The sequence below is a fragment of the Drosophila tropicalis genome, unplaced genomic scaffold (assembly GCF_018151085.1).
Source record: "Drosophila tropicalis isolate 14030-0801.00 unplaced genomic scaffold, ASM1815108v1 contig_413, whole genome shotgun sequence".
In the NCBI taxonomy this organism is placed as follows: Eukaryota; Metazoa; Arthropoda; class Insecta; order Diptera; family Drosophilidae; genus Drosophila; species Drosophila tropicalis.
The window spans coordinates 1,419,396-1,437,789 of NW_027172877.1; the positions used below are offsets into that span (position 1 = coordinate 1,419,396).

An 18,394-nucleotide genomic window follows, 5' to 3' on the forward strand; every position below is an offset into this window, starting at 1 on the left:
CTTGTCTGTAGACTTTTGTGAGTGAGTTTTTTAATGGGTCTGACTGGGATCAAACTTCTGTTGAATTGCAAAAATTTTTGCAGCAATTGAAGAGGCAAACATAAATACATCCAACAAAAGGGAAGGGGAAGGCCTTTGGCTGGCTCCAGTTGGCGTTAATTTTATGTCTTGCCGAATGTTACACGCAAATGTAAATGCTAATTTCGATTGGAATGTATGCGTGTGTGGGTGTGGGTGTGTGTGTGCGTGGGGGAAATTCGAGGCATGGTTGTCTGGTATTTGTTTCTTAATTGCGTAAACCAAGCATTTGATTGGTATTTGCCCAGCAGTTGACATTAAATAGCTCAATCAATAAAAAATTAAAGCGGAAGTCTGGTTACCAAGTTTATGGAAGTGTGAGTATCTGCAAATATTTAATGCTCAAACGTTGTCGAGAGTTTGGAATAACGATGGGGTCAGAGTTACACCTAACGACTAACTAAATAAGTTCATTCTACTATGTATATTATTAGTAAACGGTCAATGGCCTAAGTCTAACCCCAAAATCGACTGCCGCCATATAATCATCATCATCATCATCATTATTACCTTCTTTATTATCAAGAATACTACCAAACAACAATTCAAAGAAGTCAAGAAACCTCAATTAGGCTGTCAATCATCGCGTCGCGACGCCAAAATAATAGAGCTATTGATTTTGTCCCTTCTGCACTAATGACCCTTGAAGGCGTACCCGTGGCCTCTTGATCGTACCAATTAGCCGACTGTTTCGACGGATTGGTTTTGATGTGCCGGAAAAAATTAAAAAAGAAAAGAAAGGAAAACCTTAAGGAAAACAAAAGTAACGCAATAAAAAGAGAAAAAACACTCAACAACAAACTTGGTGAGAAAACTCAAATCATCAAGGCGAAACAAAATTAAGTACTTGTCCAAGCCTAGTTATTAATGTTAAAATGATATACAAAATGTTATTAATATAAAATTCACACTTATTTATCTATAAACTGCAAAAGATACTTATCTCAAAAGCTAATAAAAAGAACTAATAGTTAAGCAAAGCCAAGGTAAAAAGGTCCTTCTTTCAACTAGAAGTGGGATTTGTGTAGTTAGAATTTAAACCACTTGTGCTGGTTTGGTGAACCAATTAGCAGCGAAGTTCACAATTGCGATCTGCAATTTTGACCACTTTGAAATCTATTAAACCTTTCGTATTAACCGACACAAAGACAATAATACGAATTCAATTCTTTATCCAGAGTTACAATGACCAATCCTGTTGAAAATGACAACTGAATGAACCGAAACTATCGGGGTTAGACATGTCGTCATCAAATTAGTTCAAAGATCTATGTATGTATACACGGTTTAGGACCATTAACCCAATAGGTTTAGTTTGTTATAACAAAAATTAAGTCATCTTCGAACATATAGAATATATATTTAGGCTTACATATGCTGTAGATATAGTACATATGTCTTGGATTCACCCGAATCTGATACTCTATTTTACATCTGCCATAAAAATGATCTTTTGGAAAAGGAGTTTAAACAAATTTGGGAGCTGTATTTCTGACAAATCTCCCTTTGTCGTCCCTTTCACTAAATAAAGGCCCGCAAATGTCTCTTCATACTAAATATTTCTCAGTCTTGACGTTTTAGATGTGATGATTGGATATGTGATGAGATTGGATTTATCTATCCTAACTAGGTAAACTTTACGATAATTACACTATAATGAACACTATATCTACTTGACCAGATAATCAAAGGAATGTTGGCAAAATGCGATTATAATAAAATAAACGAAACTCAAATAACAAATGATGTAAATCTAGTAAAGTAGACTTAATGACTCATCTGTACAACCTACATATGTAGAGTTTAAATATATACAATAATTTTGTTAAGTAAAAGTTGTATCACTTCATTGCATGAGCAATCCATTTTTTTCAAGAGAAAAGAAGATTTCAATAAAAGTAAAGATGAAATCCTATACTACTATTTCAGTTGGATTTTGGTCGGAAATAAGAAGACTCTAGAGTCCACATATAGTAGAACAATATAAACAAAAAAGTTGCCTATTAGTACGAAATTGAGTTGGTGCTCTGTGGAATGGGCCCACTATTGGTCATAATTGCGGTTTCAAATTATAAGCAATCTTTTTACAGATACGATTAGATGTATGTTTATGGTACCCTGACTTAGCCAGACATACAAACATAAGTAAAAAATAAACAAAAATTTCACACTCTCGAACAGTTGCCTATCTACCCAATTCTATTAAAACTATAGGGTGGATAAATAAATAAATAAATAATTTGAACTCTAGAAAAATTGTTTATGTCTACTTGAAAGGAAGTTTCAATTTAAACAAGTGTAGAACCAAATGATGAAACTTTTCAGTCGTCATTTATGACTGAGAGTGAAAAGTTGAAATAAAATTTAGTAAGCAAAATCCAATTAAAAATTAATTGATTAACTAAGCCTTAACCGTATCAATGGAATTTCCTGGCCTTTACTCCTCTAATTACCAAAATGGCATTAGAATTGCATTCTGACTATGTATATAATCCACTCACAATCAGATGGAGTTGCTACGGCCATAGGCCATTGGAACCATTTATCGATTAGCATAGCGTAACGGCAACGGTGTGATTTTCCCCTTTGACTTCTCCCACCAACAACTCTGCATTCCCTTACCGCATTACACAAACCAATCATCATCCATGTGTGGAATGGTGACGCAGGACGGTGGTGGAGCTGGTGGAGTTGGAGGCAAATGACGCTGCAAATGAAAGCAGGAAACGGTTACCGCATTCATTCATTTTACACACAAAAGCCATTAACCGCTTTGATTCTATTGTTTTGTTTGTCATCATCATCAGCTATAGCAGGAGCAGCAGGAGTAGCGCCAACAGCAACATCGTTTCCCGAACCACTCCCAATGCCATCAGGGCCATTGCCATGCCAGGAAGAAAAGCACGGCCGAATGGGGTGTGTGTTTTTAGGGGGTCACTAGAGGGCAAGGGTTTTTAGCATGAAGTCAAGGCTGTGATTTACACAATTTGTCCATTTTGTTCTCTACCTTCTTTTTTTTTTGTTGAAGCAAAGAAAATGATTCATGGTAACTGTCACAATACACCTACATATGTACATACATACATACATACACATTTACATATGTGAAAGGATTGACTCCCAGTGTTGGTTAGCAATTTTGAAACGGGGAAATGCTGGAATAACCTGCAGTGTTTGTAAATGCACAATTGTTAAATTGAAATAATGGAATGAAATTGGTTTTGTTTTTCTTTTCGTTCCACGTTAATCGGCTGATTGGTTTTAAAACAAAAGAAACCGTTGATGAATTAATCTAATTGAGCACTCATTGTAGGACTGGAAAAGTAATGGGCAGATCTGCCTAAATAAACCAAAAATGATCGAAAAATTAGAATGAAATTTAATTTAATAAGAAATATTAAAAGTGACTTGTATTATGTGCATTTAATTCCACATCTCTGGCACATATGATTTATTTATATGAATGTTCATCTATATGTTCATATTCTACTGCACTTTTGCCCATTTCGGGTTTTTCCTTTCTTTCTTCTTTTACTGTTGTTGTCGTTCTTGCGCCCCAATATTATTATTATTGAAAGACTTTTGCTGAGCTGCGGGTTTTATAAAGTGCTTGCGGCATTCCTTCCGTTCAGTCACCGACCGACCATCAGAACGAGCCAAACCCACCACCCACCCACAAAGCCACCCTCACCCTTTACCATACGACGACCAGGTCCAGCGAAGGCACAAAAAAACGACTCTTGCGGAAAAATCAACATTGCACAAAAGTTTTTCACCAACCTTGCCACCATCATCATATCCACCCAGTCTGATTTCCTCTACTCAACTCCCACTCCCACGCTACCGTTCCCGGTAGCCGGCGCTTAGCTCCATCGTTCATTTTGCTCCTTTTTTTTTGCATTGCTTTTTTGTTTTGGCTTAGCTTAGCGTTGATGATGTATGCACTTTGAAAAGAGTTGAGCAAAGTGGTTTTTCGGGTTTGATGAGCTAACGTCAACCAACCCTTTCCCTGCTACTCCACTTTTCATCTCCCATTCAATTCGCCTCCGCAAAATATGAGTGTGTTTGAATTGTGCTAGATGCATAAAGTTATTAATGGACTTCAATGGGGGTTTCAATTATGCAATTTTTGCGATTTGAATTTGAATGATATTTTGATTGTTTGCTTTGGTTGGCATGAGGATTTTCCAAGTTTTATTAGGAAAGTTCATTGTTTTAGTTTACTCTGTGAGACAAGAGTTAGATAGGAAGTGGCGATTATAAATTTTAAGTAAGAAAAACAATGTGGTAGGAGGAGCAGAAACATTGGAAACCAATCAGCCAAATTGATTGACTTTGTCCCATTCCAAATGTTTCAAATATGCTGTTAATAATGTCTAGTTCTATGTGATGCTTCGATTCAATTTCGTTTGGTCCGAAAATGCTGTGTATCACGTTTATGTCAATCATTATTTTGATAACTTAATTTGGTCACACTGTCACGGCAGTGACAGATTTGTGAAGTTTATAAACCAAAAAATTCAATTATTATGGCAAAGACCAGGTGAGACTAAGCTTACTATGGAATGGGACTGTGATGCCATGGAAATCCAAGAACGAAGGGATATCGCTTCAAGAAAAAACTGTTCTTTAAGACCATTTCTATATTCTTTTAGGAAGAAAAGTGGCAAGTTGCCGCTTTCGGAGAGACCCATCCAGCGACCTAAGATAGATCGCCCCGCCAAACGGGCTAAAATGTCAAAAAGTTCTCCAAAGAAATCGGAAGACATAATTATTGACTTGGCTACATCTGATGATAGCAGCGACGTGGAGATGGTTAGTGTGACATTTCCTGGAGAAAATGTGCCTACTGATTTCGAAATAATAAACATTTATCAAGATATTTCAAAGTTGGTAAAAATCGAGAAATATTTGAATATATTGTATCGGTAAGTTAATAAACCATCAATGTCATTTATTGATAACTTGATAACAATCTTCAATCTCCAATCTTGTTTCTATTCCCAGTCCTTTTGTATGCTTTGTCAATACAAAATGTGAATTCAAGCTATCTGAATTGAATATAATAATACCCAATGCAAAATATAATCCGGATCAACATTCCGCTCTATTCATCAAACGCACTTATCCAGTTGGCAGTTTGAAGGTCTATGCCAATGGTAATATCTACGCCCAAGGCTATAGTCGGGAGAGTGCCCACACTGGTCTACGAAGGTTCATAACCCATCTCGGGGACTTCGAGTATAAGCCCCTATTGCGCAATCCCAAGTACAATGTGGTAAATGCCACATTCTCAATGCCTTTCCATGTGAACCTAGAACAATTGCACTCGGCCTACCATTCGTGTACCTCATATAGTTCAAAGAAAACATTCTTAACCTATTGGATGGACGAATGGCAAATCAAGTTTGCCATATTTCCCACCGGATTCGTCTATGTGATGTTCTCTAAGCAACCGCGTTATACGCGCCGGGCCATTCAATTCATATTGCCAATATTATATCGTTATAAGAAATTGAATTCGAAGCCAATTGATATGGATAAAAGCGGTGATATCGATTACAAATTACGTTGGGAAAGGGAATTTCAAAGAGAAGATGATTTCTCCATAAAAATGTAATTAATAAATGTAATGCTATACACCACCACCAGTACGTACAGACATAATGCATTATTTAATATTCAACCGCTTAAAGTTGATGCATAAGTTTCCATGGCGCATTTACTTTGCAAATTATTTTGATGAATATGAAACTCTAACGTAATTTAAGCTCATAAATGTCTGTATATGGCCCCAAGTAAATTTCACTTTATGTGAAACTTTTATGTCAGTTTCACAGTGACACCAAAGTGATATATAGGGTTTATTTTTTTTCCATAGGATTTAAATAAACTAACAAAAAGTTCTGACCAAAGGCCAATAAAACTAATAAAATTTCAATGAATTCGAAAATCATTTTCAAGTCATTACCTTTGCTGGAGTTTTAACCACCAATTTGAAAGAGGTCAATGCGAAAAATCATTCACCAAAAATATATGTAAACAAATTCTATGTAGTTTTGCATATTCCTCTGTAAATTTAAATCGCCACATACCACTGAGATGAAAATACCATGTGGGTATCGGAACAACGACTTTAGGATACCCATTTATATAGAAATGGATCTGTCATACAAGTTTCTGTATCTATTTTTGGTGCGATTTTATCAAAAAGTCAACTCAAATACAAACTAATTGTTTATCTGTACAACTAAATGAAGATTAAGTCAGAATTCTAATCCTGTTTCATCCTAATGATGTATTAAACAACGACATAGACCAGCATGTTTGAGTGTTCTATGGATACTTTGTTCATTTATGATTAGTTTCAAATACTTTTATGAGAGCATAAGTTTAAAAGAAAAAGTAAACTTTATTAATAAACAAAAACGTCGGACATACATTGATGCATCCAGATTTTGATCTCCTTGTCATACATTATGGATACCAATATACCCATTCTTCAAACTGGTTGCACGGTATGTAAATGACAAGCCGAAACAAAGCGAAAACAAAATGTGTGAAATGAAATTCGAATCTGTCGTGGTCCCCCCCTCGGTCGCCAACCATGTTCAACCCATCCAGGTTGATACGATTTGCTCATCGTCCGGCATGAAAAACAATTGAGTGTCATATTTGTGTGTGCCATCCCATCCCTTCATCCAGTCCACAACCAGTAAGCTCAAATTCTATGTTTGTTTTGTAAACGCAGCTCCCTAGAATTGGTTTGGATTGCCATTGCTATATATGTACGTTGTGGGTGCGGATCTGTGTATGTTTTGTGTGTTGTTACTGTTACGTTTACGGTGGTTATGTGCGGATAATTTCGGACCGATTTCTGTTTGTCATTTTGTCATTTCTTTTGTTTGCATTTTGAATATATGCTAACGGTTGCCGCTCTATCACGCATTCCAAATCATTTTTATTTATGTATGTTCTGGGCTACTTTTTGCACATTCCGATTTGGATTAGGAGTTCATGGAAATGATCACTCGTTTTATCATCCAACTGAACACAATTTTCATTTCAAAATATATACAATTGAAGTGTACCAGAAATAGAATTTTCATTTCACTTGAAATGAACATATTCCAAAGATGTCTTTGACTTTATAAAATTGTTTATTGACTTTGATTGAAGTCTACTTTCGATCTCGTCATATTAACAAATAAAGATCTCTTATAGTTTTTAAAACAAACTTCTTTGTGGAATTGATCCGTTAGAACCTTAACGTACTTCTCGAGAAGTACAAATATCAGACAATCCAAAACTTTTCGACCGGTTTTTCCCATTGGAGCTATATGATGTAGTCGCCCGATCTTGATTAAATTTAGTACAGTCGTTTATAGGTGTAATTACCTCACCAACATAAAATTTCACGACAATAGCTTGGAAATTAACAAAGTTATTGAGAAAAGTCACTGTTCGTGACGTGACGGAGCCTGTCTTTTGAAATTCTGGCGAGGGTTCGGACGACATGGACCACACGCCTGGATACGTCCCTGATATTGCCCAACAGGCAAGTTTGAAACCCAAATTATTAATGTAATATTATAAAACTCGATAAATATTATCCCATCTGTAAGGAAACTTCAAAGTTTTCTGATAAATATTTTTATCTTGGAAGAAAGACTGAGTAAAAGATAAAGATATTGATCGTTCCCTTAGATAAATTCATGAAATTTAAGACAACTTCCTTTAGATATTCATTTTTTGGTTGGCTTGAACCTTTTTTAAGTCATTTAATTTCATTTATGATGCTCAATCTATGACTAAATTGTTAAAACTTCTCAGAAACAGTTTTAATACTTAAACATATTATGAAAATATTTATTGTGGAAATAAAGAAAAAGAAAGAAAAAAAAAAAAAAATGAAGACTAAAAATTAACTGAAATCTGGTTCTCTGGCTCTCATTTAAATTCCAAGCACAAAAGCTGAGAGCTCTAAAAACGCAAAAAGTAATTAATATTTTTTGTATGTGAAGCCCAAAGCCAGAGAGTCGAGTGGTGACCATGAGCTTGGCAGTAGTGGGCGTGTCATGGTTGGCGGTGGTGGCCTGCATTTTCATAATTTCTGCAAAAACAAAAACGACGAGAACAAGCGCAGAAAATTCCAAAGTCCTGGAATTTATGCAGCAAATATTAACTTTTCCACACACACACACACACACATAGACCACCCTTTACTCTACAACACTCCGGACGCCTCCATTTCGTCGCATAAATTCATGTAGGGATATGGACAGAAGAAGAAAAAAAATATTTAGGGAAATTCGAAAGAGTAAAATGAGGAGCATAGGACTCGCCTTCCAATTTTTGCTTGACCAGCAAGAACTGACAACAAAACTCATTAGCAAAACCGGCGACCGTGACCGTCGCGAAGTGGGTGTAACCCTGCGCCGATGCCACCGCCCTTAGTTTTGAAGTTGGGAGTTCTTTCTGGTTTCGGGGTTCTGGTCAACCGCAAACGAAAGCGCAGCATGCAGTAACCCGCCGTCCCTTTGCATCCAGTTCTGTGAGCCGTTGGAAAAGTTTTCGTTATTTTATTCATATTTTCACAGACTGCACTTTATCTCTCTGCGGCGGTCTTAGTTGGCGAAATTGTGTGCAACCACGAAAATCTAATAAGCGCGCAAATTTGTTGACATTGCGCAAATGTTTTTTACGAGCCGCAGCCTAAGAGGAAAAACTTGGACGTTGACTCGGTCTCGGTCTCGGAGTTGGTCTCGGACTCGGACTCGCATTCCCGTACAAAGTGAGAGACATACTGGCAGAGACAGCGAAGAGTAAATAGAAATGCCGTGTTCATTAAAGACGGCGTCGAGTGACTTTTTAACCCATGCAGAAACATTTCACAGCAGCGGACAAAAACAATGTTAGATCCCTTCTAGATCATATTACATCATATTGTTAGAATTTCATATAATTATGTCTTTCACTTTATAATCTAATTCAATAATTATTAGAAATAACCTTCTGACTTATGAAAGGGTATGTATTGCATAACAGAAATGATAATATAGAAAACTCTTTAAAGGGAAATTTTAGATTCTTCAATGATTGCCATTTTCTAATGCATTTGCTTGGAATTCAAAGATTCCTGATTTGTACTATGCGAATTTCCCTAAAGTAGACAAGGCATAGATAATGTTAAATCTAACCTATAGATTCGAATGAACAACTATCATTATGATACATGCATACATACATATATTAACATAAGCAAAAAAGATGGTCAAACTTTTGCGGTTAACCGATCTCACTCAAGACAATTTTTGTTAGAAATAAAGTAAGTCGTCTAGCCGGCTTTGGTATACCATGCTCCAAAGAAATATTTATAACATCAAATGTATATCTCGTTCTCCCTTAGCGCCGTCACCGGCCAACAACCAACCGGCCTACTCCTCTATTAAAATTGGCTGACTTATTGTTAGTAAAAAACGTTTGTGCGGTTAACTTGGCCATTTTGAATCCTATTTTAAGAAATTTGGTTAGCTAATTGCCCTAAGGAGTAAGTTTTTTTTTTTTATTTTCGTTGGTCTGTTGATGCCGATCAAAAATAAATATATGTACTTTATAGGGTCGGAAAATATTCTTCTTCTGCATGTTACATACATTTTGGCGACTTTAATATACCATTTCATCCTTTGAGTGCATGGAATAGAAATATATAGTGAAAAACTTGGCATACCACTTAATTTGTATCAAAATCAAATTGAATTAATTGTGCAATGTTTTGAACTCTAAGAAGATACAAGATTTTTATACCGTTGTAGAGGGTATTTGACAATTAATCTGAACTGAAACTTGATTACATTTTAATTGAAGAACACTGACACTTCTCGAGAATCCTTTTAAATTAAACAAGATTTGATTTCGTTTGAATTAAAACAACATTTAGAACTGGCCAAAAATTTGCAGCGCAGAACCCAACTGATCCATAAACTCTCCAAAGAGTTGGACTCGTGTTGACAGCGATTTGCGTCATCTTCTTAAAAATCAAAGACTAATTCAAGCTGCTTGTAAAAACAAAAACAGTTAAATAAACTTTTGATGTGAATTGGTCTTGAAAATCAAACAGCTAACCACCATTTGAAGCCTTTTTTGGACTCATAATGGGTTAAGAGCATGTTGGGCCTTAAACAACAAAAAGAGAGAAAGTAAAACAGAGAAGAGAGAGAGAGAGAGAGAGAGAGAGAGAGAGAGAGAGAGAGTGAAAGAAAGATCTCAAAAAAGCAAACTTTTACCTGTTATTTTCTACCCATTCTGTTTTTTTTTTGTTGTTTCTTTTTATTTTGCCATGGTCTACCTTTGCCAAGTGGTGCGCGATGTTGCGTAAACTTTTTGGCTTTTACGCTTGGCAAACATTGCGGCAAAAAAGAAAATCAAAAACAACAAAAAAGACCGAAAAAAATCAAGGATATCTGCAAAAGACTTTGTCTTTCCACCTTTAACCAGGTGGTAGCCATGACCATTGGGTTTGCATTTGTTCTTGTTCATGTCCTCGGAAACAGAGGAGGAGACAATTTCATTAAATGTTGTTGCAGGCATTTAAGACCTTTTCGATTGATAAGTCCATCAGACTTTTGCCTTTGATTTTCAACTCCAAAAGATCCAAAGGGAAGACTCAGAAGGACTTAATGCCACACACGCTGACAAAGGCACCCGCACACACATGAATGTGCACACACACATATGTATGTACAGATGTGACATGGCGTAAAGTTTTTAATTATTTTTGTGGTTTGAAATTGCATTTCTTCTTATGGGTGGGTGTTGGGCTGACGCGCCATACATACATTGGTCTCCGTACGTTTTTCTCGACGACCGCAAATGCGCCGACTTTTATCAGGGCTTTCTCCGGCTATTGTCATTGTGTGGACGACGGAGTTACACTTATTTAAAGAAAAGTGCAATAACATGTTATTTTTTATTTTCACATTTTATTCCTGTCCCACCCTCGCACGGAGACACACACACAGAAGGGCACACACAGCATGCGATTGTTAACGTAAGCGGCTTTAAAGCATTCCCTGCCTTATTACGTAATTACAAGTGGATGACAGTAAAGACGGCGGAACATTTGGTGGGTTCATCGTGAAAGGTGGCTCTGTACAAGGAGGTTGGAGCAGCATTCGATTTTTCATTGAATCAGACAGGATACGCGAATAATTGAAATACTGGACTGACTGCCATGACCAAATGAATGGAATCAAATGAAAATTAATTCATTTTTGGTAATGTACAAGTGAAGAAAGTTAAAGATATTCATGGGTTTCTTTTCCTTACGAAAATGCACGTCAAACGAAAAAAGATGCCATACATTAAAATGTAAAACTTTTGAGTTAATAAAAAAGGATCTACAATCTACATTTAATTAACTTTAAAGAGATACTTTTGATTATCTAATACTTAAAAACAAAGAAACAAAGAAAAGTATTAAAAACCGCACTCGAAAATAGCGCAGATCTATAAAGAGAATAAAGATATATATTTTATTAAACTATTCTTTTATCCTATAAGTTTCTAAATATTGGACGTTTTTACATCATTTTTTGGGACCATATTGTGTTTTCACTCTGGTAATGGTTATTTTAAATTAGAAGTAACTAAAGTTTTAAACATTTCTATCCGTCCCCTTAGCGTGTCATTCAGTAAACTAAAACTTTGGCGTTCCACTTGCAAATCAATTAGCTGATATGCCAAAGTAGTTGAAGAACATTTGCTTGTACATTTGGCTATATAATGCCTGTCAAAAGTCCATACTTTAGCTCTCAAACACAATAAACTTTTTGCACCTCCTACCCCAGGAAAAAATGAAGAGTAAAATGTTACTACCATCCAAGTACTGACATCAATTGCTGGGTCTGTCAGTAGGAAACTGGGTTAGGAATGCCAACGTAAAGCGGCCGACACGATTTCAATTTGCCTTCTAAGTTGATAAACGCCAAAAAATTAATTCAGCCGGCACACAAAATGCCTTACATTTCTATCTAGAATCTAGATGTGTGCCATTTGCCAGGGGCGTAGACCTTGAAGGGGGAGACTCTTTGATTGCAGTCCACAAAAACTGGTCTTGGGCCAAAAAAGTTCTCAATTTTGCGGAAATAGTTTAACAATATTGAAATATCTCTTTGGACGGAAAGTCCCCTTTTAGCCATAAATGCGAATATTTTCACTTTTCATACTCTTTGTAACTAGTTAAAAAGGTATGCTTAAACTGTCGATGGATATGTAAGAGATGGAAAACAAAAGCTATTTAAAACTATAAACAAAATCTGATCTTTATATCATAAAATGGGGAAATCTTCACGTAGAAATTTTACTCGGCCTGATTCAAATCGTTCTCTTATCAAATTAAAAAAAAAAGAAATTAAAATATGTTGTTTTATTGAAATGCATAGATAGATCTGTAAATGCTATGACCTTAGTGATTAATCTGGATAGTTGGACTTCAAATATCCAGATGGAAAAAAAAAAGAACTCAATCACTATGATTAGCCCCAAAATGTAGGCAACACACACAAAGTTAGTGAAAATTTCCTTTTAGGGTATTGTAAATTCAACTTGCATCGAGCAGTTTTGTTTTGTTTCCTTAGGTTGAAGTGATTCGTTTCGGGTTTCCAACTCACACAAGCACAGTCATTCAGACATGGGTTATATTTATGTATGTAAAAAGAAAGTTGGCTTTCTACTTTTTCTCTCTCTTTCTCTTTCCTTCTTTCTTTCTTCTTGGTCTTGGCTGTGTCAGGCACAAAGTTGCACCAGGATTCTATAGTTTGTGGGTACCTACAATTCTGCACGTGTGAGTGTGTGCTTGTGTAGGTGTATATGTTTGTGTGTAACTGTACTAAATAGTTTCTCACGTGACTTTTAGCCATAAAAAATGGCTTTATTGCTGCACACACGTATTCATTAATGGCAGCAATGAACTCACATGTGAAACTCCCTTAAGGAGTATGTGCTTCAAAAAGATGCCACCGCTTACCGCCACCTTATCCTCCACCCGTTTTACTCACTCTGAGTCACACACACTTCACCCACTGGGAAACTGTTGCAAGTTGTTGCTGTTGCATTTGGAACAGGCTGCAAGTCGTCTGCACAGGAAGTGCATATTAATTGTGAAAATTTGTACGGATATTTCTTCGAAAAGGTTTAGTTGTTGGTCGGTTGTTGTTGTTGTTGGTGTTGCTTCTGTGTTGCCAAGTTAGTAGCTTAAATCCTTGCCTTGCCTTGGCTTGGCTTTTCTTTCTTGTGTCTGTGTGTGTGTGTGTCTGTTTGCATTTTTTTTTTTTTTTTTTTTTTTTTTTAGTTCATTTATTAATTTATTAATTTACTACAGGAAAACAAAATACAAGTATACATAGCGTTTCACAACATAGACTGCGTTTGATAGAGAAGGTAGATGGCGAGTGATCCGGGACAGTCGGATTTGCATGCATTTGAGTGTGTGTGCATGTATGTTACCCAAAAAATGTAACATTGCCTTGAATTGTTGAAACTCATGCATAAGGAAAAAATAAACCACATTTCTAGAAATGTTGTCAGCAATAAATTGGCTACTGAACATTTCCCAGTCATATTTCATTCGGCATTTGATTTCACATTTTTCCTTCTTCATTAAGTAATTTAATTCTTTATTCACAGTAGGCATGAATATAAAATACAAATTTAAAGTCAAATAGAAAGTTTTCAAATAATTGGGAACATTTGCAAATTTGCTCTTAACCATTGTCTAGGCTTGTGGTAAACTATTTTGCCATGAGGCTTTGAAATGAAATAGACTATTGTTGAGAAAATACATTTTCCAACTGCTTAGAGTTTTGGAGCGAATGTTTTAGCTGCTTTCAATCACATGGGGTAAATTGAAATCGCGTTCTTTAAAATGTTTTTTTGTTAAGCCAAATAAAGAAACATTTTCGCTTTCATGTTTCACTCAACTAAAGTCTGATTTCTCCAAAGATTTCCCAAAGATGTCTACAGTCAAAGGGAATTGGTATTTCGGTGTTTGTTGTTACGTTTTCTCGAAAAGTTGCCATACCAAAACGATTTTCTTCATGGTACTAGAATTTTATTGTGGGAAAAACTTTTGCATTTTATGGTTAGACCCTTCACCGTCCCACCTACCATCAATAGCCACCTCATAAGTTGTGGCAAGTTGTGGTAAGGCAATGCACCCATTAGGCAAAGGAGAAAGCTTCGGCAAAATGAGGATTGAAACAATTCATAAAACAAACCAAAAAGAAAACCAAAAAAAAAAAAAGAAACAAAAAGGCGAAAGCAATTTTACTTTAACAGGGCACGCGTTTGCAAGTGACCACCACATGATGGAGAACACTAAAGGAACTATTCGTTCCTGCGTCCATTCCGTCGTTCACTTCGTCGTCCAGTCGGTTGCCTTGTTTCGTCCTATGGCCACTTAGAGGCGGCGCACTTTTAGGCGGCGCCATTGTAATGGGTTTGGTCAATGGTGAAAACGTGTTTACGCTTTTATTATGTAAAGGAACCACAGGAACCAGGATACGGATACAAAGATGGTGGCCCTTTGCACAAATCTCAGGCCAGTCATTTTTTCTAGGCCCACACAGGATCGTTTCCAGTAAGACTATATCTTGGCGCCATTGAAAGGGGGGCTCTTGAGTTAGAGATGAAATTTTTAAATGTTTAAATTAATCTTTAGTAAGATTTAACAATTTTTCTCTATACAATATTGAATTCTTGCAATTATTTTGTAGTCCTGAAATCCATTTTCCATTTTATGCTGGCCCTTACGAAACGTCCCTGTGCACATGAACAGACATACATACATACATATATGAACGCTTTCAGTGCCCCTTAATGTATGCAAAGTAATTGTGCGCATTAAATATGTTCTGTTTTTATTAACTGGCTCGGGTTTTTAACAATTAAGAAGAGAATAAGAACAACAACAACAACAATAGCATATCATAAAAAAGAAAATTATGCAAATGCAAATTTGAAGCAACAATATGGGTGAAAAACAATGAGTTTGTTAAAGGAAGAGAGAGAGATACAGAGAGAGTGAGAATGAGGTATGGAGACAGAGTGAGTGAAAAATAAAGACTGCGGCAAACTGCAGGCAATTTTCAGCTGCCTTTTGTTCACATTTCTCTATATCTATTCAGAATATGCAAATCCCATAAAAACTCATTTTGATGCCAATTGACTGCATTGTTGTTATTTTAACTGTAAAGACTTTTCCATTGCTGCAAAAATCTGACTTCATCTATATTTTTTCACATTCCCCGGTAATTAACTCAATATCACAATTTTTGTATGCTAAATAGAAGTAAAAAAAAAAAAACTCAGTATAATCAAAACATTTATTTATATAATACAGAAAAAAAAGGAAGAAAATCACGGGGTTTTTTTTGTGTGGCTTCGCATAACAACAACAAACAATTCGCCCAGCAATCTAAAATTTCAACTGAAACTTTACTCTGCTTCCTCCCATCCTGGTATGGGCGACCACCTTTAGTTGCCTTCTGGTATTGTATACAGACACGCATACACCAACACACACACACACGCACACACACACCAACGCCAATACGATATTGTTGGTTTTTAATTTTATAGCCAAACAAAATGCTTACAGATTTCGTTTCCGAGTTGAGTTTTATTTTGTTTCCTTGTTCCTTTTTTTCCCGTATTTTTATTAAAAATCGATTTTTTATACATGTATGTACATATGTATGTGTGTTTAGCAGCTGCACTTGAACTTTTTCTGGAATCTGTTGATATGTAGCAAAAGCAGCTAGCAATAATCCCACCCAATTCGACGACTGGTGGCTTAATGCACTCACATATCTTATACAAAAGTATTTGAAATCAGAGTCAAGGCAAGGGAGGCATGAGCTATGGCAATATATGTATATGTATAATCTGTTAGGACTAGTGATTATACATACATATATGTATGTATGTATGTACATTGTATTTGGAATACATCACATCGTCCTACATGTGTGTGTGTCTAAAGTAATCCCTGATTTCTTACTTTTTCTGAAATTTGTCGGTTTGTGCGTTGAGTTAAGCTTTTAATATTTTATAGTTTAAACCATTTGCCTTATATTTCCTCATATTTTGTATTTCGCATTAGTTATCGCATTAATTAGAGAAACCAAAGGATATGAAATTGATTTCTCAAAATGAATTTTTGCTTAAGTTTATGGAAGTGGTTTAAATTTTCTGCTTGTTAATATTTTTTTTTTTTGAGTGAATTATTAGGTAGAGAAGAGAATTAATAATCTTTCCCCTCTTCAAAACTATGAATTATAAACTGGAGCAAGCAATTATCCATGTCTAATTTGAAAACATTAATTTACAGAATTTTATATAGATGTTTAACATTAATTTACCAATTCGCTATTGTCTGGACGGAGACAAAGAGAGACTTCTGATCTGATTACGGGATGTAGAAGATTGTAATCAGAACAAAGGACTCGAAAAGGTTTATGCAGGGAATAGTTAGGAATACAGTGTTTTAAGGATAGAGGAATAAAATTTCTAGTAGATCTACGGGGTACAGATAGGTTTAACTGGTTCAATAGCTCAGGAGAGTCTATTTCACCTATTATTTGTAAGTGAACAACTTTCGCTATAAAAAACTCTTTTTCAGATTTGTAAGTCTTAAGTTATTTTAGAACAACTTTGAACCTTAATTTGAGTAACTATAGGCGATTACGCTTGCTTTTAAGTTTGAGATTTTGCTTAAGTAACGATATGATAAATTTCCTAAATATATAGCTAGAATTTTATGTACTTCTGGTTTGCCCATGTATTCAGACTCTGATTTGGTTGCCCGAATTTCCATTTCCGTTTCAGGAGTTTAACAACGTTAAAAGTGTTTAAAGGATTGGACAACAATGCTCGATTGCTTGTTCCCTTACTATGATGTTACGGCTTATATTTCTATATTTAAGTGGAACATTTCATGGTTTCGCCATCATTTTGGTTATGTGGTTTACCTACAAACGGAATGCATAGAACTTAACTGCTGAAATTCGAGTGCTAAGATACATGTTTGTATGTATGTATGTATTTAGTTTACTCTGTGCGTCGAGGCTTTGCATTTTAGTCCCTGATATTGTTGTTGTTGCTTTTTCAGCTTCTTGCCACTTCACTGTACACGCATTTTTCTGAATTTGCTATTATTCCACTCATACTATCTCTCTCTCCTTCTGTCTTTCACTCTGTCCCTCGCCCACAGAACAGATTACCAAAGTCGCAGCTAACATATTTTTCAAGAACACACAAAATGGGAAAAAAAACTAAGACGAAGAAGAAAAGTCGAATAGGAAATGCAAGTGGAAATGCAGGAAAAGAAGTGGAAGAAAAAGTAGTGGTAGTAGGAGTAGAAGAAGAAGAAGAAGAAGAAGAAGGAGAACAGGCAAAAAAAAAAAACTGTTGCAAGTGTGCTAAAGTTTCATGCTTCATTGGATGCCGACGCCAATGCCCTGGCGTCATGAGAGAGAGCAAGGAGTGAAGGAAGCTTCTTGGTGCCAGTTTTCTTCTCGAGGGCGGTTGAGGTCTGAGGCGGTGTGGCGGCATGAAGCACGCGCGCATTTTCCAAGAACAATCAAATTTGCAGCCAGCTGAATTTTCGCCCATGGTTGTAATATACCGCTATGTGATATGGCTGATGTTGTTTTTGGTGTTGCTACCAACGTACATGCAATTTTTTTTGGGGTTTGCGGGGCTGGGAAGAAGTAACTGAGACGAGGTAGTTTAGGTCTGTGGGTTTTCTTGAAGCACTTTCATAATCGAAATGCCCGATAAACGAACTTGAAGTCATGTATTTTCGAGAGCAAACGCCACCAGCAAAAGGTTCTTCAAAGGGACGAACGGAGAGTAGAGAGTTGCGGTAGAAAGGATGGCCCATCCTCCCTTCGAATGGGTGGCTTGCCTTGGACCAACAACGTTTTAGTATTTCAAAATTTTAAAAGGTCCTTCCTTGGTTCTGTTGTCTCTGCCGCTCCAAACGCCCTAAAGCCGAAGCCACTCAAGCACACATATGCTTAACGCTTACTTTTGGGAATATGTCTCCCCATGGTTTTAGTTTTGCTTTGTGCCTTAAACGTTTTCCCTTTCTTCTTTTCTCTCTTGCCCCTCCCTTCTCCCTTCCCTCTGTCCGACTCGTTGTCTCTACTCGTTTTTTTTTTTTTTTTTATTATTTGCATATTTTAATGCAAATTGTGCAGAATTAATTTAGTGCTGTTTAGTCTGCTGACGACTTCGTTACACCCCTTCCCCC

General features: G+C 36.2%; 2 protein-coding genes across 2 annotated transcripts in view; one reads left to right on the forward strand and one right to left on the reverse strand.

Moving 5' to 3' along the window:
- Positions 1-18,394, reverse strand: part of Tmtc1 (Transmembrane O-mannosyltransferase targeting cadherins 1) — a 48,970-nt gene that overhangs the window by 27,098 nt on the left and 3,478 nt on the right. The window lies entirely within an intron of this gene.
- Positions 4,560-5,907, forward strand: Trf5 (TBP-related factor 5). The gene is made up of 3 exons (XM_068285648.1): positions 4,560-4,621; positions 4,734-5,006; positions 5,086-5,907. The coding sequence occupies exons 1-3, from the start codon at positions 4,608-4,610 to the stop codon at positions 5,696-5,698; spliced, it is 900 nt and encodes a 299-aa protein (XP_068141749.1). The 5' UTR covers positions 4,560-4,607; the 3' UTR covers positions 5,699-5,907.

Excerpts from the sequence above, each read along its gene's own strand:
- Trf5 (XM_068285648.1), top strand. Across the intron at positions 5,007-5,085 it reads TATTTGAATATATTGTATCG|TCCTTTTGTATGCTTTGTCA; the intron begins GTAAGTTAATAA and ends TTCTATTCCCAG.